This window comes from Colletotrichum abscissum (genome assembly GCF_030869225.1).
Source record: "Colletotrichum abscissum strain IMI 504890 chromosome Unknown Scaffold_33.1, whole genome shotgun sequence".
In the NCBI taxonomy this organism is placed as follows: domain Eukaryota; kingdom Fungi; phylum Ascomycota; class Sordariomycetes; order Glomerellales; family Glomerellaceae; genus Colletotrichum; species Colletotrichum abscissum.
In genome coordinates, this window is record NW_026850243.1 from 521830 (window position 1) to 545546 (window position 23717).

The following is a 23717-nucleotide window of genomic DNA, read 5'->3' on the forward strand; positions in this document are numbered from 1 at the left end:
CTCCTCTTGCTCAACGTTTCGCCCCCGTCTCAAGCGGACGTTTCCTCTCTTAACAAAGTAGGTACCGTGTAGACACGAGCAGCATCTGGACGTACCTTACGGTTTAATTCACACCGAATAAACATCGTCTACCTGCATTACCTCACCTCAAGACACCTTACGTAAGAGAAGCAAGTTCTCCGTTCCCAGCTACCTGAGGTCCAAAGTCGGCACACACACAAATTCATTGAATCTCTCGAGAAACTGTCTGCAGCTAGAGTAAGACTTCAGTATTCCCGAAGAGCTTGTCTACAACTTTCTACTTGATCGTCCTCCATTCTTAAGACCGCGACCTGCCACTATGGCCTCAAATGAGCAGCAATGGGAACTCAGAGGCATTGTGTCTCACAGGCGTAAAGACCCTCTCAGCTCCCCTTCAGGCGACAACGCCGATCGTTTCGAGTTCGAAATCCTTTGGGAAACAGGGGAGAAGACCTGGGAGCCAGAGATCTCGGTGCAAGAGGACGCACCCAGCATGACTTTCGAGTATTGGGAGGGACTGGGAGGCCGGTCTCAGTTCATGGAGAACGCTGACTACTGGATTCCGCTAGCCATTGTCAGGCACCGCCTTCAAAAGGAATCCCCAAATGATGATGAGGAGTACTTTATCCAGTGGGTCGGAGCTCGCGATCGCATGTGGGAGAAGAAGACAAACGTGCCCCGATCATTGCAGCGACAGTACTAGGACACGATCGTTGCAAGAACAGGACTTACGCGCAAGCGGACACTGGAGAATCAAAGAGTCCGAGCATCTTTGAAAGCGACTCCTTCTGGAAGGCATCGCAAGTCAGCCAAGAGTGCCAGACGTCGCCGTCAGGCCGCTGAAGAAAACGACGTTTTTGTCGAGGACTACGCCGACGACGATGTCGATGACGACTATCAACCGTGAGCATCCGATATCATGCGTTCATTTGCATTAGTCACTAGAACTACGGAATGTTTTGTTCGCTATTCGAAGCCTGGGGTCGGTATTTCTCATAGATGACCCACCAGTAATGCAACCAATCGTCTTCTTGGTGCGATGCGGCTCAATGTAATCTAGGTGTCGCGTGTGTCTAGCCAAACATATGCCCGCCGTTGTATCATCCATAGTTGCACATCCGTGGAAACTTCATCTTGCTGTTAATCAATGTTATTCCCTTCTGAATGTCCTTCGCTGATGTGACTTTGACAATAATCATGGCGAGTGTCTGGAACGAACAGCAAAACTAGCTGAGTTAAGGTGCAGCTCAGAGCGAGTACATCTCCAGTCTGTTAGCGAGCGGCATCTGGTGCCGCAATAGGTCCTTCATTATTATAGCTGCGGCTTGATCAATTATCGCATTTCAAAACCTCTGCAACCAGTGCCTGGCATGCCTCTCATCAGACCGGGCGCCGAGACTACCGCAAGAACACCACGTTCCAGATCTAGCTGGTCCAGAGGAGACACCCAGAGCCATCATTCAAGACGTCACTTAGCAATATATCACTCACCGACCAGAATGTGCAGGTCATATGTAATGGGGAGCGTCCGGATGTTGTTCAGATGGCACCGTCAAGGCACAAGTCAAGTGCCAAGCAGGGAGTCATCGACATGATGAGCTTAGTTAAAGCATAGGGCACCCGCTTTCCGCAAGTAAAAGCAGCTTTTCAGACATAGTTAGAAGAGGGACAGCGGCGCTGACTGCGATCGTTCCGATGGGGTTATAATTAGTCCGCCGCAGAGGACCATTAGACCCTGTCAAGGATTGAGTTCGATTGGACTGAAAAAACGAGATCATCTTCATGTTTGGGCTTGAAAGTGAACCCAGAGGAACATTCCCGAATGGACATGCGGTGTGGTCTAATTTCGATCTCGATTAGGACTCCATTCGTCCATACATGTGGTTCGAGGAAATTGAAGGTATCGAAGCATGGAGATGCCCAAAAGACCATAGCAGCAGCTGTTAGGTCAGATTAATATAAGCATGTTCGACAAGACAACGAACAAATGGAAGCCAAAGACACAAAGTCATGAATAGGAGACGGTAAAAGCCATCTGTGCATCATTTCCTGTTCCCTTCCCTCTCATTATTAGTAAAATCTGGGAAGGATTATACGATCGTGGCCATTCTTATTGTCTAGACTACATATGACGTACCACACCTCTAGATCAAAGATGAACAGTGGACTAGCTACGTCACTTTCTTTTACATACAGGCATGAGCTTAGCGTTGTTTGACGATCTTGCTAGCTAATCCTCTCCATCGTGACCAAAAACAAAACAACATACAACACCAGGTATTCGCTGGTCGTCACCGACCCAACTACTAATCCGGCCCTCATTGGCTTATCTATGGGAGAGCGAACGGGATCCCGAGTTTTCCAATGGGTATGGTCGTATGTGCTAGAATTAGGGCATCGTGATATCCATGACGGCCACATAATAACGCCGAGCAGCGGTCCTCAAGCTGGTCTCTCGGCCGTTCGGCGGTATTGTCCACGTCGACTTCTGGGTGTTTGGCTTCGACGTCAAGTTTGGTGCTCCTCCTCGGGCTCCGCCGCCGGTTATGCTGGATCGCTTCTGGGCGGTGGTCATCAAGTCGTCCGGGTCAAGCTCGTCGTCGCTGCTGGCGGCTGCTGCCAGCGACGACAGTCCGCAGGACACGGCCGCCATCATTCTCACCTGCAAGTCGGGCCTCGAGCCGCCGCCGGGGACGACTACAAAGGACAAGGACCAAAGCACCTCCAAGTGGTTCGTAAAGGCGAATAAATTTTGTTTCTTGGCGACGTTCCAGCTTGCCATTACATCGGGGTCGCTGGTCGAGGAACGCATCGAGAAGAAAGAAGGCTGGGACACCACCCAGACGAGGGGAGCTGTGGCAGATATTGCGCCACAGTACCAAGAGGTATATTCGAAGCCTATGCAGCTGGTAGATAAGCTGCACTCGCATGTGGACATCCTCATTACCGCCCCACGAGCGAACGCTTTGGAAGACGACTCCATCCACATCATGAAGGAGTGGAAGGACCAAAAGTGGCGTATCACGCCGGTGATAACGCCAGTACCGACATCTGTTTGGGCCAAGTGTGAGTCTCTTTAATATTGCTATCACAAAGAGTGGAACATAAAATGCTAACATGAGTCTGCTAGATGATCGCAACGAGGACCCTGCTGTCGTTGGCAATAGAGTTCAAGGCCTCCTCGATGGCGACAGGCCCACAACGCCGCTCGTGACGGGCCTTTCCGTCAAGGCGCCCGAGCCAACCGAGGCTGACGACAAGGTGAACGGCTTTGACGTGATCAAAGACCGTATGCAAGACGTCTACGGCTATAGCGAGACGCGACCCATCTTCCCTGAGTCCTACGCGCATACCAATGGGGCATGGCTACCTCGGGGCCGCTCACGGGACTGGGTCAAGTTTAAACAGACTTGGGAGCGAGTGGGAGACGAGACGTCCAAGAATGTCGCGGATATATGGGCAAAGCGGCTAGGTTTTGGCGAGGCGACTGTCAAGAAGGATGACAAAGAGCCTCGCAAGTTCAGCCCGTTGGCGGGTGCCGCGCCAAGGCAGCTTCTGAAGCGATTCGACAAAATTGTTCCAGCACTGCCGTTAATTGCTGTCGGATCTCGAGTGGAAATGTAAGCAGAGGCTTCGTCAGTTTATTCTAACGCCCCCCTAGGATGCTCTTTAGATTACTAGATACATGTATTGATATCTCATGCCTGACCGTCTTTTACACTTCAGCCTATGAATAGATGGGCTTTATCTTCGTTGGAATTTTGATTAGAGCCTCATACGTGGGTACTACTATAGAATTGCTACTTTAAGGCTAATAAACGCCTACGTAAGTATAAAAAACGACGCTTTGAATTTGGGATCAGTTTGTTGAAAGATATGACTCAACAAGGCTTCTGGAGGTAACACTATTTCTGCTTTTAACATAGTTTACTAATCTAATGAGACTTAATAAGGAAAACCAACAGCGTCCTTAAGCCAGGGTCAGAGCCATATCAATATACTAAACTTCTAAATCCACAGAATAGGTAATTGCCCCGACCGAATCCGAGGCATGTCGTACCAAGAACCAAGGTCCTCAGCCCACTGCTTCCAACGGCATCGAGGCGGCAAGCGAGAAAGTCCATCTTGCTTCGCACCCTACTTGTCAACACGATGAAATTAGCGGCTCTGCTGGGATCACTGATCGATTTGGGCTGGACACAAACTATCGCGAGACTGTCCGACAGCTAGCGGCGTATGACGACGGGGTGATAGTGTTGTAGGTAAGCGAGATTCGTGCCAATGTCAACCGGCTTGTGGCGATAATTGTCCTTTGTCCAGTTCGATAGCTAGGTGCAATGGGTTCTGGTTTGGCGGATGGAGTGGATATGGCTCTGTTGATGCGGTCAGTGGATACAGGAGCTCTTGGTTGGGTTGGGCGAGAAGATGCTACGATGGGAGAAGGTAGTGATTTGCACGTCTTGAGCCTCTGCTGTGGGGGGATTTGCCTGTGTAATACCTACCTCATCAAAATCCGGCATTATTGGAAGGACTGTATAATTCGATGATGGTCATGGCTCTTCAAGAGGTATGGGCCCTACGAAATTGCTTTGCGCACCGCTCTACGTCGTCGGAGGAGAGACGGACCATCTAAGTAAGGGCTCTCCAATGGAAGTCCGGTAGGCACTTGTGCCTCGTATGGTAGAAGAAAGCTGGTCAATGATCCGGCACTTCGATGGGAAGTTTTGTGCAGCAACGGACACAGCAGCGGAGGCTTTTGAGTGGGGGGTCGAAGGCGGCTGGCACAGGTTCCTTCGGCCGTGCGCGCCCCCAATGCGATGGATGCGACAAGATAAGGTGCGATGTAAAGGTTGGAGATGGTGCATAAGAGGGTGTGGGGTGGGTAAGGTGAGTGTCACGTGAGTGGGTAAGGTGAGTTGAGTGGCTTTTGCGCCACTGCCCGCGGCCCGCGGAACGCACGTCCGTGCATATGTACCTCTCGCTGACTTTTAGGTGGGATGCCAGCGTGAATGGGAGCCATTTCCACCAGAATATCTTCATTTCTTCACACGTCCGATGTTCGAGAATTCCAAGAAAACTCTCATGACTGTGGAGTATTTCAGAAAACACATTCATTTTATTTTCAACATTTTCCGAGTACTTTGCTTCGTTTCAATACTCAGGTACCCAAGCACATTAATTTGATTGGCTGCCGCAAACAAGTGTGGGTTCCGCGGTACTAGGCAGGCGCTTATCTCACGGCGCTTATCTCAGACTTCCATTTGCGGCAGGCTCGTGGGCAAGGACTTTCCCTGCGGTATTGATTTGATGTGGGTATTCGTACTCCGTACCTTACCTACATTTGCGAAGTGGATCTGTGGGTGGTGACTTCTCACTTTGTGCATGGAAGTGCATTCAGATGCAGGTGTGCTCAAATTGGGTAGGTACCACCCCGAGCTACTGCCTACTTCAATATTCCACTTCAATATCATCAACGCGCACCCTCCCTTCCTCCCCTCCTCACTCCCTCCTTCCCATTTGCACATCAACCGACTGCTGACAATTCGTCTGAGCCACTGACCACTGAAAGAAACAGATGCGCGCGTTTGCTTTCTTCTCGACCTGTCGAGGCTTGACCTGTCGAACGTGACGCAAGGCTTCATCTCAACTCCACCACCACAACTTTATCCTCAACGTTGTCAAAGATCAATCATCATTGGTACAGCACGTTCACCTGAGTGATGCCACGGTCCTCGACGCAAGAAACCAATCATACCCTCGACCATCTCCTTTCTTCTCTCCGACTGGTTGTTAGCGAAGGACGCGAGCGTGCTGCTTCCGCATACGATAATCTTGTTGACGGATTCCGGACGTACGACCAGAAGCTGCCAAGAACGAGACGCCGAAGACCCTTCGCAGCGTGGATCAAGTCAAAGATCTCTCGCCAGGATCTCGACTCGGTACTTTTGGCCAAATTCGGGAGCCACTGGGCACACCTCGGAAAGACCAGTCACGAACAGACCTACCGGAAGACAGCAGCGACACATCTCGGCCTCGCGAATCCTCTTGACCTATATCTGTGGTTTGGCATACGAGCCGTCAGCTCCCGAGATTCGTAGAAGGGTTTCGCAGCGAGTGGCACGTCTGCAGAAGCCTTGTTTGACATGGTAATTGAAAACCGCCAGAAGGACGTCAAAGGCAAGATACAGCACTACCTGCTGCGAGAAATCCAGCCACGAGAGATTTCAGAAGCAAAGAAGCAACGTCAGTACTAACACAACCCACCTGCATCAGTCCCTTGTTTCTGACTTGCCCCAGTATCGCGCAATATGGCCAGCTCCTCAAATCAAGCTGGTAGCCAGGCTGTCCCGAAACCAGCTCTTTTACAAGCGACCAGCTCCATTCAGTACTTCCAGCAGACTTCCGAGTCTAACAACCGCCCGAGTCCCGCCACAGTGTCTTCCAGTGAAGTCGAGGAAGATTCTCGAGGTCCCCAAGATCAAGATACTTCCAAGGGTGGAGAGAGGCAACAGCCTGAGGACGCCGCATCTCTGAAATATGGAGTAAGCCTATCGGGCCAAGCAGTGCAGCAACAGGGAACAAAAACTGCAGCAAATCGTGGCCATTCACTTCATGACAGTGGGATTGGTGGCATGTTTCTCTGCAATGACAATTTCTATTCGAGTAACGATGAAGATGGAAGCAATGTGGGAGAACATGAGGCAATCGGCCCAATGGGTAACGAGATCGTCGAAGATAATCCTACCCCCGACTTCCAGGAATGCCGACAAATCGCAGAGGACGACCTAGGCGACTTGGACAAATCGAAGAACACCTCAGAGGCCGTTAGAGGCAAAGATCTGTCGACGGACGACCAGTTCCAAGCGTTTCAAGACTTTCTGCGTGACGGGTATCATGCCGTCAAGAATGCGATGGAGACAGATGTCGAATTGCAGGGCAGACAAGCTGCTGCTACAGAAGCAGCGGCCAAGGCTGGCACAGCGATTACAAGCATCAAAGAAGACATGATGAGTCGCCTCAAGGCCATTGAGGCATCGGCGTCCTCCAACGATCAGCTTTCCTCTGCGGCCTAGGAAGCCCAAGAGAGGTTGGGAAACGTGGCAGCACTGCTTGAGAACAGAATGGTCTCCGAAGTCAGTAAGAAGCGCGCGGCAACGGACGATCAGCATTCCTGGTGCGAAAAACGGCGCAGACTACGGGGAACCTTGGCTGATTTTGAGGCAAGTCGGGATAACAGCTCTCTGCGGGCGATTATCGGTTACGTTGAGGAGTGTGAGGGGGCATTGGGTGACACTAGATAGCAGGATTGAGAAGTCATGGTTGTGAATCTTCTGGTGGGATTGTGTCGGCGGTACACCGCTGACTACGGGATCGTTCTGGTTAATTTTGCTCAGAGCATAACTCTAGAGTAGCTCTGATTGATTATTCATGAGGTTGAGTCTTTTACATTCCTTTTGTGATGGAGTAGTGTCCCCTCTTTGTTCTCGTGACACTTTTCTGGCCTGGAAGCGTAGCGGGGTGGGGTCATATAGCAAATTCAGGCGCACCCTACTGGAAGCATGAATGTCTCGGCTGCGAGACCTCGTAGTGGCGCTATGATCAGATGAAAGAAGGTGCAAGACATTTTCTTCAAAGTGCAGGATATTATTTATGCTGCTATCGAATCTTCACAACAGTCAGGGACGTTATTCAGCAACCTACCTCCAGAGACGTGGATGGTGTTCATGATCTGACTTGGCTTGCCGGCTCAGGTTCAATGCTGACGCCCCCTGGCGGCAAGGAGTGAGCAGGGTGGCAATATAGTTGCCGAGTCGATACTCTGGCTTCGGCTCTCTGTTATCTCGAGAGCCCATCACCGGGCCAAACCTCCCTTGGTACTCGTGTCGAACGTCTTCGGTGGCGTCTCAGCGAGACAAACAGAGCCTGGCGCCTCGCGGTATCTTCTAGTCATGTTTCTATATGGAAGCAAGTGGGCTGCAGGTGCTCCACTGAACGGTAAAGTCGCGAATGCTGCAGGGAAGCCAGAAGCTGAACTGGAGGTAGACTGCATGTCTTCCGCGACAAGGCATTCGGTCCGCCACTCAGTCGCTTCGACCTTCCATCCTCCTAGAGCATCACTTGTCTCGATTGTCACTCCACACCTGACCTCAGCTCCATGCACCCAGGCTTCGTGGCTTCGGGAAAGCGATGCGCTGCTACCGCGGATGCCTATAGCCAGAATGATAGCGTCACTTCGAATATGCTGAAAGCAACGTGTCAACTGTGGGTCACGACGGCATGTCTGCTTGCTATGTCAATGGTCTCGAAGTCTGGGTCTAGAGCTTGGCGAGAGCTTGAATAATTTGGCTTACGGATGAGTCAATTAATAAGACTTCTTTATAGATTCCCGTTCATTACTACAAATACTTGCGGGTCAAGTTTCGTGAATGACTTTAGCGATAAGCTCTTTGGGCCTTCCCTCTATGCTGGTTTTCTTACGGATAGAATCTAGCTAAGATAAAGTCTGCCGGAGATGAAAAAAGACGATTGTTAAAGCGCGGAAATGAGGCCTGCATCACAATTCCGTGAGCTCTCATGCCTACCACTAGAGGCCATGTTGACATGAAGTAACATGCATCATCCAGACTGCCTTACCGAACGAGCTTATATTAAAGGTTCTTTTATTTAATACCGTCTGTTTCCGGGTCTTGGCCGCACTGCACATTTCTCCCGACTTTATGATTTTAAATCAACTCTTTTCATGTTTCATTGGAAATCCTTCCATGTCATTGATAGTCCCCGGTGATCTTGGCATTTCGTCGCGTTTGATGTTGGTTCAAATGATCTAGCACAACGTTCTTAGGTGGCTAGGGATGTTGGCTCTAGGGAAGGCTAGCCGCCCACGGTTTCTTCCTAGTGGACGGAGAGACGGTGAACGAATACTCCCTGACTCCAGCCTATAGCTGCGCACACTACATGACCAATCTCCAAGTCCTCCATGCTGGCCCTCACTCACTTCCTCCTATAGAATCTAGCTTCTTTTAATAGCAATGCTCAAGGACAGCTTCCGGGGCAGAACCTGACACGCGTCCAAAGACAAGCCGGTATCCTAGGCAGAAAGACTCACAGCCCCTTCATCTACATGGGCTGCCATTACGGCTTCAACTCGGACAGCGTTATGATACAAGCAGATACAGCAGAGCGCGCCTTCGTTCTCAACTGTCGTTCGTTGGGACTTCGTCTGCCTCGGTGACTTTGAGGAGTCAGAGAGCCGTTAGTAGAGAGCAGAATAGCCGAAAGACTGTTTAGGCGGCTAGTATATATGAAGCCACAGCTTAAGCTAGAGTAAGAGATAGGAAACACCGCATTCTATTGGATGCGAATGCCATGTATTTGGTCGAGAACATGCAGTGCTAAGCGAAAGTATGCAGATCCTTCTGTAGGAGCACTCAACTTCCTCGCATTTTTCGATTTATTCAATAATATCGCGCATCCCGTCTCGTCCCTGCAACCATCCGAACTGTATCACAATGACTAGTCCAAAAGTCCGCCTTGGCACCCCACGTCGTGGCATTGAAGCTTCGCAGAGCTGCTCCAGCCAAGAAGGAGCGCTAGACGCCCTTAACATCAGAGGGCTTCGCGACATTCAGGACTCGTCAAGCAGACCCGGATAATACTTTTCTCGGCCGAGCAAGACGGTCGCACAGATGCAGACGCAAGAGCAGGCAGTATGGAGATTTATAAAAGATGAAAATCTATTCCGAACCAGGTCTAAATCCCATTACGCCAAATGGTGCCTATAGAGGTATCATTAAGGTGTTCATAAACCAACAACGCCGCCTTATTGCTAGAAAATCTTAGCTCTATTGAAGAACGGATACCTAGTTCGAATATGCGGAGGATTTTGCTAACCCGGCAAAGCTATGCTTATTCTAATGAATTAAGTGAGAACATTTCAATCGTAGTCACTACTAAAGAGCCAGGTAACCAACATAGAAAGTCGAAAGTGATACTGCTGGCCGGCTTAAGCGTACTACCCGGTCAGCGGAACTCCGGAAATCTAGATGCGGAATTTCCGCCGCGGGTAAGCCTCGTTCGGCGTTTCAACGTCCGAATACTTTCACCTGAACGTTGCCTTGCACCTAATGTAGTTTGCCTCTTCTGCCTCATTATCTTATTGTGCAGGCGATTTATGTAGACCAGGCGGTCGCAGCTGTCCTGCAGGTCGGTGGGTCGCGCCACTGTGGCGCGACAGTTCATCTTTTCGAGTTGACTGATGGAAAGGTGGAAATCGGTGATTGTGGCGGTGCGGCACGTACTTTCTTGACACCTCGGTGAGCCCATTCCGAAGCAGAGGTCTGAGGTCTGAGATAATCTCTGCCCTTGTCTCTCTGATGAGCCTTGCTTCCAGCAATCGTTCAGTATTCCAAGACATCTACCTATGCTATGCTAAATGGAGCGCAGCGTCGGCCGACTTTGCCCCACGGGAATAAAGAAAGGTTTTGGGGTTGGGCTGTTGGCCGCTCGCAACGCACCAAGATACCCACGACCACCCACACAGCCGAACCCCGCCGCCCCCACAGCGATGCCCCGATATCCCAGGCAGAAGTGCAGAGCCCATGCGAGACGTACGACTAGACGAGTCACAGGGAAGTTAGTGCAGCGCTGTGCCGCGCTGCCACCGGCTACACTACCCAGGACCTCCTCCCAACGACGAAGTTTGTCCAACAAGGACGGTCAGCCGTTATCACTAGGGCTCGATTGAGCGCCTGCGTCTCTAGCGCCAACGAGGACGCAACTCACGAGAGCTGCTCTTCACCGCAGATCCGCATACGGGAACGCGAGCGTAGTGGTGGCATGTTCACGATGCGGGCATCGAGATATGCTATGAATTGCTGTCTCTTGGGTCTTTGGAAGTAGGCAATAACGGGGCTCGCGCGGGCGAGAGAGTGGATCTCGGTAATTATAAAACCGAGGCCACAAGCTGAATAAGCGGTGACTAAACCTTCTGGAAATGTCGGCTGGCTGAGTTGACTTGCATAGCATCAACGAAATGAAGAATCAATACGATCGTAAGATAGGACCGTGAAATCTGGTTGTGAAACATGTAGTTCGATCACGACTGTCTTCATAATTCAATTCCAGAAAAGTAATACTGGCTATCTTGTTAAGAATAAAAGGCAGCGAACGTTAAATGTACCTGGTGATTGAACATTTGATTCTGGTGCATCCTATCAAGTATAGACTGGCAAAGTTATTTATGTTTAGGGAAACCGACAGTGAAGCATACACAGCACTACCTACCTTTTCATAAACATATGTCTGGTTTGCGGTTCAGCAATCTCTGATATGGATTTCAGGGATAGAAGAAAAAGGCGGCTCTTGATTCTGGGCCGGCCCTGGCATGACTCACTGTACTAATCTGACCGACGAGTTGTAGAGTGAGATTTAGTATTTTTATCTAGTGGTCGACCTCTTGATATCATTTCATCGTCTCTTGTTTATTTATTTCTCTCCTTGTTGTTATACTTCTCGCAGCTTCTCTGACATAGCCTGTGACATACCCTTCAACCGATTATGTAAATCAGACGCCAAGGTGCACAACGACGACGCAGGCAACGGCGTGATCTCGATCTTGCCCTCAACCACTGAGTAATACGGAGGGCCTTGCGGTACTGTTGGCCGGCGTGCTTCGCTCGGAAAGGTCTTGGGCTCGACAAGCCGCTCGGATAGTCGAATGATCAGAGTCCTCAGACCTGCTAGTCTCGAAAGTACATAGTGGATGAAGATGCGCCGCTGGTCTTCATCCCCGGAGTCTTCGCCATCGTCGTCGTCGTCATCGTCATCAGGTGCATCATTCCACGAAGACTGCGGAGCAAGCTTGAACCGGAAGTTTTTGACGCCGCCGCCATCATCCTCGCTTGTAATGGCGTTCACGGCGTCGATGTAGCAAGCTTGGATCTTGAATATGACGAGCAAGAGCAGGAAAGTGTCATGAGAGCAAGGACACTGCAAGATCTTGTCGAGCCCGTCACTTATATTTCTGATACCTTTGCTGACGAGCTCGAGGCTTGTTGAGTGAGTATTGATTGTCGAAGGTTCGCCATCGGGGGCAGCGTCCCACGCTTGGGACGGTTCTATCGACAGCTGAGCCATGAAGTCAAGCAACCGCATGAGGCACTGGCAGCGGCGGGTTGGTCGACTGGCGGAGGAGCCCGTACGGCTAGGGCTGTAGTGCTGGGCGCAGGTGTGCTTTGATTCTGAGGACGCCCCCCCTGATGCGATCTGAGGGCTCGGTGGGAAGAAAGTCGTCTCATCTGTGCTGCTACCATGTGGTCTGGCCAGTGAGCCGGGCATGAAGTCACTCGAACTTGTAACGGATCCAGAAACAGAGCTAGCATGCTGGGCAGCTTGTACTCTAGTCCGATCCGATGTGTGGCTTTGGGCAAGTCTCGAAAGTGATGGTGAGAGGTTGAGAGCCGAGTCCTCGACGTATGTGAATGTATCGAGCGAGACGCCTACGCTATCCAACTCCGTGGAAGTGTACGGTTCCATGAGGGCTGTCAGAAAGTCCGGCCAGTCTTGTTCACCGCTGTCCGTTGGCGTTACGAATGGGTACGTTTGTTGCGCCGGTATCAACTCGGCGCTGGTCATGGCGCCAAAAGATGAATATGGCGGTGGTGAAGCCGTTGACGTCAGTGCCGTGGTCGGTCGTGGCGGCCGGCTCTCGCTGACTGCATGTTGCCGCTGTCGACGCTCCTTCTGATTCTCATGCTCTTGCTGCTGCTGTTGTTGCTGTTGCTGTTTGTGAGATCGCTGTGTCCGACGGACGCGTTTCGAGGTACCGTAGACACAGACTTTCAGCTTTTTGATGCAATAAGCGCATGCCGGCTTTTCTTGCGTGCATTTGATTTTGGCTGTAGAACAGGTGTCACAACTGTTACGCAGTTTCGTTTCAATGCCAGCATCATCAATACGGCTTTTGGATGCCATTGTAGATTTCAGGGACACCCGTGGCCTGATGACGTGAGGTCGTGCGCCAATGTCCGTAAAGTCGATAACTAGTGGTTTATGTCTGTGTGGGAGTATGGATGTCTCGCAAACAGCTTAAATGGAATACATGTACATAAGTAAGGTAGGACCAGTCAATCACAACATCAGTTCATTGTGGCTTACCTTAGCTCATGGGCGTGATGTCGTTTCCATGCAACTCAAGTACCAAGACCTCAAGGAGATCATCTCCGTCAGCGGGGTCCACTTGGATACCCCACATCCCGCGGGCCGCGAGGCCAAGAACTGAGGGAAAGCTTGACCAAAGCTTGCCGAAAGCTTGAACCGAACCCTATACACTGTTTAACTCCATCGTTTTATATTACTAGAGGATTGCCGCAGTATATATAGACGCTACCCTACCCTCGAATTCCGTACTATTTAACCTTAACTTTTTTTATAAATTACCTATTTTTTCTTCTATTTTACCCTCTCCCTTATTAAAAAATCGCTAGAATTATAATTTTAATAACTTATTAATAAGTTAATATTATTATTTAAAAATAAGTAACTTACTTTTATATATAAGTACTAGGAGTTTTATTATTATAAAAATAATAATAAATATACTAAAGTATTTAAAAAAGCTTTTTAATAAACTTTTAATACTATTTAAAATAATTATCCTTAAGTTATAAGAAGAAACTAAGGTATTATATTAATACGGCCCTATCCGTTTTATTAATATTAATAATACCTTTTTTAATATAAGATATATTAATAATACTTTACGGCTATGTTATTATATTTTATAAATCGTACTTAATATTAATAAAGTTTTTAGTATTATTTACTAAGTCTTTTATTAAAGTTATTATTATAGGGTTAGTTTAGTTATTAGTATTTTAATAAGTATTTTAACTTAACTTAAAGGTTTTTATAGCTCTTAAAAAGAGGCTTTTAAAGGACTTATAATTAGACTTTTTACTTATTATAAATAAAATTATTATAATTAAAGCTATAGTACTACTTACGGACCTCGATAATAAATAGTTAATAATATAATTTTTTTTTATAATAAGCTTAAAAAAGTATTTTAATTTAAGTACTAAGTAAGTATTATACTATTTTATTAAAACTATATTCTTATACTTATAACTTAAAAAGAATTAACTTTTTTTAATAACAAGGTACTTAGAACCGAACCCTGTATATAAACGTACGACGTACGGATACAGTGGTCCGTAAGCAATGCTGCTCATAATTGGTACAAGTTCGTTACCAAAGTTCCAGTTCTTGCCGAAGAATAAGTCTGTCCAACGCTGATTGTGAGGTTTTCGTCTCATTAGAGTCTGTTTTCGCGCGACGGACGTTGGTCGGCTTGATCTGGTGGACAAAACTGCATCGGCTTAGCCGACGAACCCCTGCGTGAAGTATCCTGTTGTTGGCGCTAACGCAGCACACCAAGGCCAGAACGTAGTGGAATGCGACCGATCGTATCTGGACGCAGTGGGCCGGCCCGGGTTTCTTAGTCGCCTTCCTGGTTGGGACATACGAGACCCATGGCTTACCTATTTTTCCAATTGTTTCCTTATCGTGCGCTGAACCCTCTAGACGTAATAGGCCGGCCCTATTTTCTTGGTCGTATCCCTGGTTGGGACGTACGAGGCTCAGGGCTCGCCTGATCCTTGATTAGTTTCCCAGCGTCCCTACTCGTTACTTTGGTTGTTGGACCTAATGTAGCAACGTCTTTCGAAGATACCTCGGGCTAGAGGCATGCCTTCGGGCTACGAGTCAGCGACACCGGGCTCCACATCCTTGATCACGAACAGGAGGCCCGAATCCAACATAACTTTACGTCTGGGGTTTGCGGAGGAATAGGAGGGACTAGTACGAGAACCAACGCCAACACCCATACGCGGATCAAAGCGATATACGACGAATCTCGCCAACACTTCAGAACAGAATCGCGTTCGATGGGCCTAGCAGCTATCGGCCCTGTATCTGTCGACGTTCATGGGCCTTTGAAAGCCCAACAAGCCTAATTCCACCACGATTTTTAGGCAAAAGAAAACAATAGATCGTCAATAATCTTTGCACATGCAAGCGATAACGGCATCTAACTAAGTTACCATGGCTTCGAACGAGAACGATTTATGCGCGGACACGATTGTGGCCCTCGGACTAACAGCTCATCCGGAGGCATGGCAGGCAGATACTGCCTCAGTCACGACTTCTGATGTCTCATTATCAAACGCAGCTGTTGAGCTTCTCCAAGGCCTGGTCAGACAGGTATGTCACTCACAACTGGATTCCTCGACGCCGGCTCCAAGCATCATTAGTGCCTTAATGCATTGGAGGGGGGCGGGGGGGAAGCTTGACACTGACAACGAAGTTTCACAGACACAATTACTAGCATGTCTACAGTGGCTCAACGAGTTCCAGATCCTGGCATACGTCCCGTTGAGGACGAGGGTAGCCTACGACGACCTGGCCGATTTGACTGGTGTGCTTCCGCAGCAAATTCGGCGCATCGTGCGAACAACGGCGACTGCCGGTATCTTGTGCGAGCCGCATCCTGAAAGCGTAGCACATACTCCTCTATCAACCCTGCTGGTGAAGAAGCCATCGTTCCTGGATGCCGTGAATTTTACTGCCGAAACTGTAGTCCCCGCCTCACTGCGCATGGCAGAGGCCACTCGACTACAAATGCGACATCACAAAAAGGACGCCAGTCCATATCAGATTGCCACAAACTGCTCTCTCTCGCTAGCGGCTGCGTGTGAGAAGAATGCCAAGCTCCATCGCAGAGCAGTCGCTTTCCAGCGATTGATTACAAGTGGCGGAACGAGTGCCGTACTTCATATTCTTTCCTCCATCGATTTAGAGGGACTTGGAAAGGCCATAGTCGAGGTGAGCTTCCTCTTCTGAAGCTGGCTGCGAGGTGATAGTGTCTAACGAAACGATGGTGACAGGTGAATGCAGTTTCCACGGCGGTGGCGAAAGCACTCTACAGCCGCAGCCCATCTCACTGGTTTGTGGTCCAGGTACGCGAGGGGATCAAGCAGACAGAGTCAAGGCTTTCCTCGCAACGCGTGAACTCCTTAAGCTGGCTGAAGGTCCAGAGTCGCGTGCCCGGAACACCGCAAAACGAGACGGACGCGGCTGTTTACCTGCTTCACCTCCCTGATCCCTACTTCTACGGCTCTTCGAGCGAGCATGCCGAGATTTGCGTGGCAGAACTCCGAGCCCACTTTGATCTGCTGCGGATAAACGACAAAGCTACTTTAATCCTTATAGCAGATGTTGTTCCAGACACCTGTGGCTCCTCAGAAGCTGAAGCTCGGCTGCAAGACTTGCTGCTGCTCCAGCTGGGACACGATGTAGTATTTGATTTGAAACGGCTCAAGGGGCTGATGGAGTTTGCCCGAGAGGATGTCGACAGAATTACGGTCGTCAAACAGCTTTCGTCTAGTCGTCATTCCTTGGTTGCGTTTTTGTTGCGGTCGAGTAAAGGTTCGAGTTGATTGAATTTGAGGTAGAAATACATCAATAAAGTAAAGACTTCGCTGAGAATGAACTGATACTATTGCTCAGTTGAAATCTTACTACCACTCGTTCTCAAATCATCTCAGTTGTCTACTCATTATCTGACGTGTTCAGCATGGCTCAACGACACCCAAAGGGGTTTCTTAAACCATACGCCCCAGATATTCTGGTCAAACCAGTTTCCATACATAAGGTCTGTTTCAAGTCCAAGATCAAAATGCCACAAAACCTTCGCCATTATCAACCGGATCTCTGCACGCGCTAGGTTGCTACCAAGACAGTTCCTTGTTCCCATGCTCCAGGGCTGGTACACCGACCTGTTGTCCATTCTGAAGTCCAAGGGCGTATCCTTGAGCCAGCGCTCGGGACAAAACTCAGAAGCTCGGTAGAAGTTCTTGTGATCGAGGCACGCACCCATCATCGAAATACCGACACTCACCTATTGTGGCCAGTTAATTGATTAATATCAATGACATGATAAACACATCTACAAAATGAAAAACAGGGGATGGCAGAAAATGTTAGAGAGTAGCATGGACGTACATTCCCAGGAACGAATTTGCCACAAACGCTTGCGCCTCCCTCAGGCGAAACCCGCTGGCTATGAGTTGGGACAGGTGGGTAGAGCCGCAAGGTTTCCTGAAAAACGGCATCAAGGAAAGGTAGCTGGCCAACCGACAGCAGCGTGATCTCTTCTGCGGACTTGAACGATGACCGGACCTCTTGAACCAGCCGTTGCATGGCCTTGGGGTCGCTAAGAAGCAGATACGACATGCCACACAACGTTGTCGCGCTCGTCTCTGAGCCCGCCAGAACCATGATGCTGGCGTTATTAAGCATCTCCCCGCGAGTCATGCCCTCGCTCGCTGCTCTTGCATCGTCGCCGTCATTGTCGTCGTTGGAACTCTTGATCAAGATGCGGTCCCAAAAGTCCCCGCGGTCAGTACCGTGTCTAAGCCGCTCATTGACCTTTTCCTCAGAAAACTTGTAATTAGCCAACCTCTGTTTCCGGACCGTCTTGGAGATGAAAATGGGAACAAGAAAGTCCAGGCCGAACTCGTAGAAGACGCTGGACTGCATCGCAAATTTGACCGTCGACGATATAGCGGGGATCCACGCATGCAGCCTGCCGTCGCGGAGGGAGTGGAAGGACTCGCCCCATGCAAGGTCACCGATGACGTCGAAAACTACCATGTTATACCACTTCGTGAGGTCAAGCTTCTCACCGGTCGAGGCGAACTTTGACAGGTTGTCGATCAAGAGTTCGACGTGCCTCATAATGAGCTTTTCCTGCTGCCGAAGTCCTCTTTCGGAAAAGGCGCCAGAGAGGAGGCGGCGATAGCGGGAGTGGTCTTGCTTGTTCGCGCCGAGGATGTGCTAGACGATGCACCTTGTTAGTCCAACTGAATTAAAATATAGACATACCGTCGACTAGTTGACGAACACTTTGCTTGTTCGGATTGCGCCTTTGGCGCCGAGGATCCTTTGGAAACTCTGGCCTGCCCGGGTGGTGCGCGTAGATGTCGTTCCACGCTTGCGCGCTCGTGTAGCTCAGCTCGTCTGGCCGAACACGAACGACATCCCCGTATTTGAGATGGAGTTTCGCTTGAATATGCGTTCGCCTGCCCGTTATCTGGTGATAACACCAGGGGAAACTGCTCATCCTCCATAACAAAGGCCCGGGATAGTCGCGTAGTGGGTGGAAGAACAGGTTGTATATCGCAGTTCCCACGAGACACAAGAGCACTGCTGCTGCGACGCCGACCGAGGCCAGAGTCAACCGGCTATTCATAAATACTAGTCTAGCAATGAATAATTCCATTTTTGTGAGGGTATGTTGAAGTTCGGCTGTTTTGAGCGGCTGCCAGTTGCGTGACTCAAGAACGTCAGTGGAATCCTATGAATTGTAGCCCGCCTGGCTCAGTCGATGCTCAAGTATCAACATATTTTTCTCAACATTATCAACTGCTGCCCGTTTTGCAATCCACTCTCTGCGTGTTACAGCAGACTACACCGTGCCTGCCATCCAACTAATGCCACGGGCATTCTCCATGGTTGCAAGTTCAGCTCGTTGACCGATGACCCACCTCGGCCGGTCATAATCTATCGGGCTTCGGGTTTGGTGTGACCGGGTCAATTTAATCGTAACACGCTGTTGGCTAGTGGGCCCCATCGATGCTTGGTTGGCAGGATTTCCCGTCTGCGGTGTTGGCTCTTCGGCGATCATGCCAACTGCATTTTTCCGCGCCAGGGGTCGTTTACGGGATGACTCTTGTTAGCAGTCCAGCGGGCTCAATGTCAAAATTTGGCGGGCTGGATCGACGGCATAGATCAATCATGTAAGCCCCTACATGTTAATCAGATTCGCCGCTGCACGCTTCCAGCGACTTAAACTTATGTTCTTAATCTTCCTATCACCCGCTGTCGCGTGTATATAGCCATTTTGATACCTTCGGTTACTACTTCCTGTTGTTGTTGTACTTGTTGTTGTCCAATTTCTTTAGTGTGCTGTACTCACCATGGATGTAGATAGCGAAATTCCACCACCTCTCCCAGACGATCCTCGCAGCCAATTTCTCTGTCTAACGATTCTCGGCTATCGCAAACAGAGTCTCTCTGAAGAAGAATACAGGCATTATATGACGCAAGTTTCAGCCTCTTTGACGCGGGATCTCATGGTCAAGTACGGTATCAAGCGGTGGACAATGGTGAGAATCCTAGCTCCAAATGCTCCGCTACGAAAGTAACACTGATACTGTATAACAAAAGATTCACAACACATCGCAGACCCGTCAGCTTATGAGTCTCCTAATGGATCCACAAATGGCCAATGTGGCCGACTACGATTGTTTCAGCCAAGTCGTGTTCAAGGATGTCAATGACTACAAGAAAATGAAAGAAGACCGATGGTACAAGGAACACTTAGTTGGAGACCATGAAAAATTCGCCGATACAACGAGAAGCAAGATGACGATTGGATGGATCACAGAGATTATCAAGGATGGGAAGGTCGTTGAGTCGGTGCAAGGATAGTGCTAGGAAATATTTTGCATCTGCAACATATCTCATGCCTCGCCACCGAAAGATTTCTGATCACTTGAGTGAGGTGCGAGAATCTAAGTAGCTAGTAATCGTTGGCGTTGTCCTGGATCTAAGTCTCTCGCTGATGTCCCTACTTAATTTTCGCGTTGGTTAGGTAAGCTCTGCTGGACATCGTACTATAAACGTCAAAATGAATATACAGTTGGCCGATGAGCGAAGCTTCCTAGTCTCGCGAAATCAATGAGAAACGCAATTTTGAACAAACAAACCTCGGACGAACATGAAATCAAATGTCTCCAACATCAGAAAATAGCTACTATCTTATGTGATCCTGACATGGTCCAACAGCTTTTCCTCAAACCTGCCGAACAATCTCTTTAGCACTTAAAACCCCATAAGATCTTACTGCTCCTTCGAGAATCCTAGCAAAGATATCCATAAACTCCTCAGTATCCCGTTGGTTCAGTGTGGAAAGAATACACAACTGGAGACTGTCAGCCTTTGACGAATCCGTCTCTACAACCGTCATCTCCAACGCCGCGAACGGCCAGACCATTGCATAACCGCATCGATCCTCGACAACCCCCCGTAGAGCGGCCGCAGACTGCCTTTCTTCTTTTTGGTTGACAATATGATTGAGAAGCACGTTACCCCAACGCCGCTGCCTCGCCGTCGCCTCGGGACCCGTGGCAACGAGATACCCGTCCTGGTAATACGGATCCGATTCCTGTGTCGTCAGCCAGTTGCTGAAGGCGCGCCGCGAGATATCCACAATGTCGGCCTCGGCGGGGACAGGGACTCGGATAGGGCTGATGGATATTAGGGCCCCCTCCATCTCAGATGCATCTTCGATGTCGGCGCGGTTGGCACTGAGTCGATAGTAAACCACCTCTTCCGGCATTTCTTGCGGCCCTCCCGGTCGCCACCATTTCAACACACGGGCTATTGTCAGAGAGGTTGCGGCGTGGATCAGCGCAGCAGGTGTGATATGGTGACTCCGGCACCAGGCGCCGTACGGGAGTGAATCAATTCTCTTGAAGAGAGGAGGGGCTGGGAGGGCTTGAGGGGGAAGCTTCCCTTCATCAGGTATCGGAGTTGCTCGTGCCCCGGTCATGAAGTCTTCCCAGATTCTCATGTGCTTCTGTAATACAGAATCTGGGGAACTGCCTAAGCCATCAACGCCGTATGTTTTGAGCGCCCACTGCTCCATCGACGGCCTCGCCGCATTCTCGCACGCCTCGGTCAAGAAGCGCTGCCATCCTCCCTGGCAGCTGTCTCTCTGGATTATGGACGCAAGAATTGCGTGAAGGTCTTCTGCAATATTACGTGCCACCCATGCGTCGACAATTGAGTGGTGAAAAGTCCATGCGAGAAGCCGCGGATTCGACAAGAATGCTACTCTCCAGAGCGGTCGAAGGAATGACCAGGGCCTCATCGAATCTCTGATGCGATGAATGTCGGGGTCTACGATCTCGGTGTCTTGGGAGAGGTCAATTTTCAACTCGGATGGCTTGAGCACAGCCTGAACGAATTCGGCATTCTTGATCAGGTCGAAGGCGCTGTCAGGGGTTTCGATTGTCTTTGGGTTGACCGACACGTCTAGAAGAGAAAATACGGTCCTTAAATTCTGTTTCTTCGACACCAACAGACGGATTCCTTCCAGAAGTTGGGCTTCGGTGCAGTCGGACTGGGAGAGGTCGAAGAACTGATAGAACATCCATGATTTGGGTTCCAGTATGCTGGTCACGAACATCTCTCGTTGTAGGATAGTGCTCGGAAATACGGCTTCGAAGCTCTCAGAACCGCACTCGGTATCTAAGGCCATTCTCCGCAGCAGGCCATTTGTTGCGCTTGGAACTGGTTTGACGGATTTGATCAAGATCGATTCAAAGGCGTCTTCCTCCTTAGCAGAGAGCGTTAGAGCCACGTCTGCAAGACTTCGCGTACTGTAGAGCGTAGCCATGGGTAGATCTATCTCTCGTTTACGCAGTTGAGCCCTGAGTTGGAGAGACAGCAAGGACGTGCCTCCATTTTCGATGAAAGACCGAGCCTGAATACTTTGAGAGTCTTCCAGGGAGATTGCATCACAGTCTGAGCCAGCCAGGATTTCTGTGGCCAAGTCCAGAAATATTCTGCCGTTGCCAAGGATAAATTTCGAATCTTTCTGCAGATAGCCATCTGTCATGACCAGGCTTCCGCTGTCGATGAGACTTTTAGCAGCCCTGGTCAAAGCGGCTGTGTCTGTCTTCGCCGTGGCAGTTTCGGGGAACTTCTTAAAGCGCAGCCATCTATGTGGCTTCATGTACGCCGGTAAATGATCAGAACAAGCCACTTCGGCCTTGCAAATGAAGTCAGCCCAAAAGCTATCGGCATCAATATCGGCAGTCAGGATATCAGTCAGAACCACACAGCACGTAATGACCGGACGTCTTACAGACGGCTCGATAAGTATGACCCTGCATCTGATCACGTGCGGTATCTGACTGATGATGTACTCGACCTCCTCCGGCTGTACGCGGTTACCGTCTATCTTGAATTGAAAGTCAACTCGGCCTAGTAAGACGAAGGCCTGGTCACCAACAAAGATACCCAGGTCTCCAGTCCTGTAGATATAGGTGTGACCCGCGTCTCCTGGGAATGGATGAGGCAAAAAGACCTGTGAGGTTGCACCGGGTCTGTTGATATACCCCGAACTCATCCATGTTGAGCTGAGGCATATTTCTCCTGGAGTGTAAAGCGGGCAGAGCTCTATAGTACCCGGTCGAAGGATGTAGAGAGAGTAATCAGAGCTGGGAAGTGAATGATAGGGCGGCAGAGTTCCGGTGCTAGACAAAAGGGTGTCAACATGGCTTGATCAGGACGGTAGATTATCAAAGAGTCTGCTTACGGCTCGTCATGAAAAGGCAGACAGTGAGAGTTCATTTCCGTGGCGCCGTAGCCTATGCGTAAAGAAACATAAGGGCTCCATGTTCCCGTGACAGTACATGAGGCGGCTTCCCCAACAAGAGAGACAGTCTTAAGACTAGGAACCTGGCTTGGGTTGATGAGTGAGATAGACGAGGGGGTGATGCACATATCGTCAATCCGATAACGGTTGATGCAGTTCGCAAGGTCTGAGGTGATCTCATCTTGGGGAGGAATGAAGAGGCACCCTCCATTGGTCAAAATCGTCCAGATGGCAGTGCCAGACGCAGAAGAAATGGGGTTGAAGAAGAGCAAAGACCTCGAAGCCCGTGTTCTTCCAGCATAACTAGCGATTGAGGAGCCAAGCGTCGCATGATCGTGTAGAGAACATTTTGGTCTCCCAGTAGAGCCAGAAGTAACTCGGAACCACGCTGGTCGACGGAAGTCTTGCAAGAGATTGATGCAAGAGTCAAGGGGTACTCGGTCAGCTTTTTCGGTGGCAGAAAAAGTCCTCCTTTTTAGTTCTTCAAAATCGTACTGCCATGTGAGGGCTTCCCAAGAGGCAGCATTCTCACGTTGCGACTTGTCCACGATTAGGAGACTGCAACCGCAATCCTCAATGATGTGACCATTCCTTGACTTGGGCTGGTTGGGATCAACTAGAACAACGGCAAATCCAGCTTTCCAGCACGACAAAACTGCAGCCACGATAGCAGGTGACCTCTCCAGCATGATTCCTACGACAACGCCGCAGTCCATGACCAAGCCGGTATTGAGTGGATACGGGGCAACGCCCGAAAGGCGAAGGCCCAGGTCTCTGGCCATTAGGTCAGACATGAAGTCCAGTTCGCGGTAGGTCAGCACGTATTCTCCGGTGCCCTCAATTGCAGGAAGATTTGGTGTCCTGCTAGCCTGACGGCGGAAGAGCTGATGTACCGATCCAAATTCGAAGTCAGCGAGGGAAAGTCCAGGCCGGCAATCGTGGCGGATCTTCAGCTCCTCCTCGAGAGACATCATGGAGATGTCCCTGACGACTAGGGATCCCCATGTCCTATGGTTGATAATGTGCCTTAACAAGTGCAAGAAATGGTTTACCACAGCATCAATGTGATGTTTGGGCAGCCATGATTGGTAGTGGCAAGTGGCTTGAAGTGTTTTTGGACGTTTGGATAAGAGCTGAATGGAGGTGTCTGATCTTATCCGTCGTGATAGAGGCAGCGAAGATAGAGTCG

The 23717-nt window shown here is 49.7% G+C and overlaps 8 protein-coding genes across 8 annotated transcripts; 5 read left to right on the forward strand and 3 right to left on the reverse strand.

Annotated features, from left to right (window-relative positions):
• Nucleotides 1-340: 340 nt before the first annotated feature.
• CABS01_11787 (uncharacterized protein) lies at nt 341-928 on the forward strand (the record flags this gene model as incomplete). The annotated part of the gene is made up of 2 exons (XM_060545141.1): nt 341-651; nt 742-928. The coding sequence occupies 2 exons, from the start codon at nt 341-343 to the stop codon at nt 926-928; spliced, it is 498 nt and encodes a 165-aa protein (XP_060397258.1).
• An 875-nt stretch (nt 929-1803) lies between these two features.
• CABS01_11788 (uncharacterized protein) lies at nt 1804-4283 on the forward strand (the record flags this gene model as incomplete). The annotated part of the gene is made up of 5 exons (XM_060545142.1): nt 1804-1854; nt 2469-3087; nt 3152-3641; nt 3817-3847; nt 4047-4283. 5 exons carry the CDS (start codon nt 1804-1806, stop codon nt 4281-4283), a joined length of 1428 nt encoding a protein of 475 aa, XP_060397259.1.
• Nucleotides 4284-6329: 2046 nt separating this feature from the next.
• CABS01_11789 (uncharacterized protein) lies at nt 6330-7094 on the forward strand (the record flags this gene model as incomplete). Its single annotated transcript, XM_060545143.1, has 1 exon — nt 6330-7094. The coding sequence occupies one exon, from the start codon at nt 6330-6332 to the stop codon at nt 7092-7094; it is 765 nt and encodes a 254-aa protein (XP_060397260.1).
• Nucleotides 7095-11523: 4429 nt separating this feature from the next.
• On the reverse strand, nt 11524-12654 carry CABS01_11790 (uncharacterized protein; the record flags this gene model as incomplete). Its single annotated transcript, XM_060545144.1, has 1 exon — nt 11524-12654. One exon carries the CDS (start codon nt 12652-12654, stop codon nt 11524-11526), a length of 1131 nt encoding a protein of 376 aa, XP_060397261.1.
• Nucleotides 12655-15123: 2469 nt separating this feature from the next.
• Nucleotides 15124-16517, forward strand: CABS01_11791 (O-methyltransferase; the record flags this gene model as incomplete). Its single annotated transcript, XM_060545145.1, has 3 exons — nt 15124-15282; nt 15418-15903; nt 15966-16517. 3 exons carry the CDS (start codon nt 15124-15126, stop codon nt 16515-16517), a joined length of 1197 nt encoding a protein of 398 aa, XP_060397262.1.
• A 119-nt stretch (nt 16518-16636) lies between these two features.
• Nucleotides 16637-18361, reverse strand: CABS01_11792 (cytochrome P450; the record flags this gene model as incomplete). The annotated part of the gene is made up of 3 exons (XM_060545146.1): nt 16637-16978; nt 17083-17916; nt 17984-18361. The coding sequence occupies 3 exons, from the start codon at nt 18359-18361 to the stop codon at nt 16637-16639; spliced, it is 1554 nt and encodes a 517-aa protein (XP_060397263.1).
• Nucleotides 18362-19058: 697 nt separating this feature from the next.
• Nucleotides 19059-19572, forward strand: CABS01_11793 (uncharacterized protein; the record flags this gene model as incomplete). Its single annotated transcript, XM_060545147.1, has 2 exons — nt 19059-19247; nt 19309-19572. The coding sequence occupies 2 exons, from the start codon at nt 19059-19061 to the stop codon at nt 19570-19572; spliced, it is 453 nt and encodes a 150-aa protein (XP_060397264.1).
• A 143-nt stretch (nt 19573-19715) lies between these two features.
• On the reverse strand, nt 19716-23502 carry CABS01_11794 (uncharacterized protein; the record flags this gene model as incomplete). Its single annotated transcript, XM_060545148.1, has 4 exons — nt 19716-19757; nt 19988-22406; nt 22469-22831; nt 23024-23502. The coding sequence occupies 4 exons, from the start codon at nt 23500-23502 to the stop codon at nt 19716-19718; spliced, it is 3303 nt and encodes a 1100-aa protein (XP_060397265.1).
• Nucleotides 23503-23717: the final 215 nt, after the last annotated feature.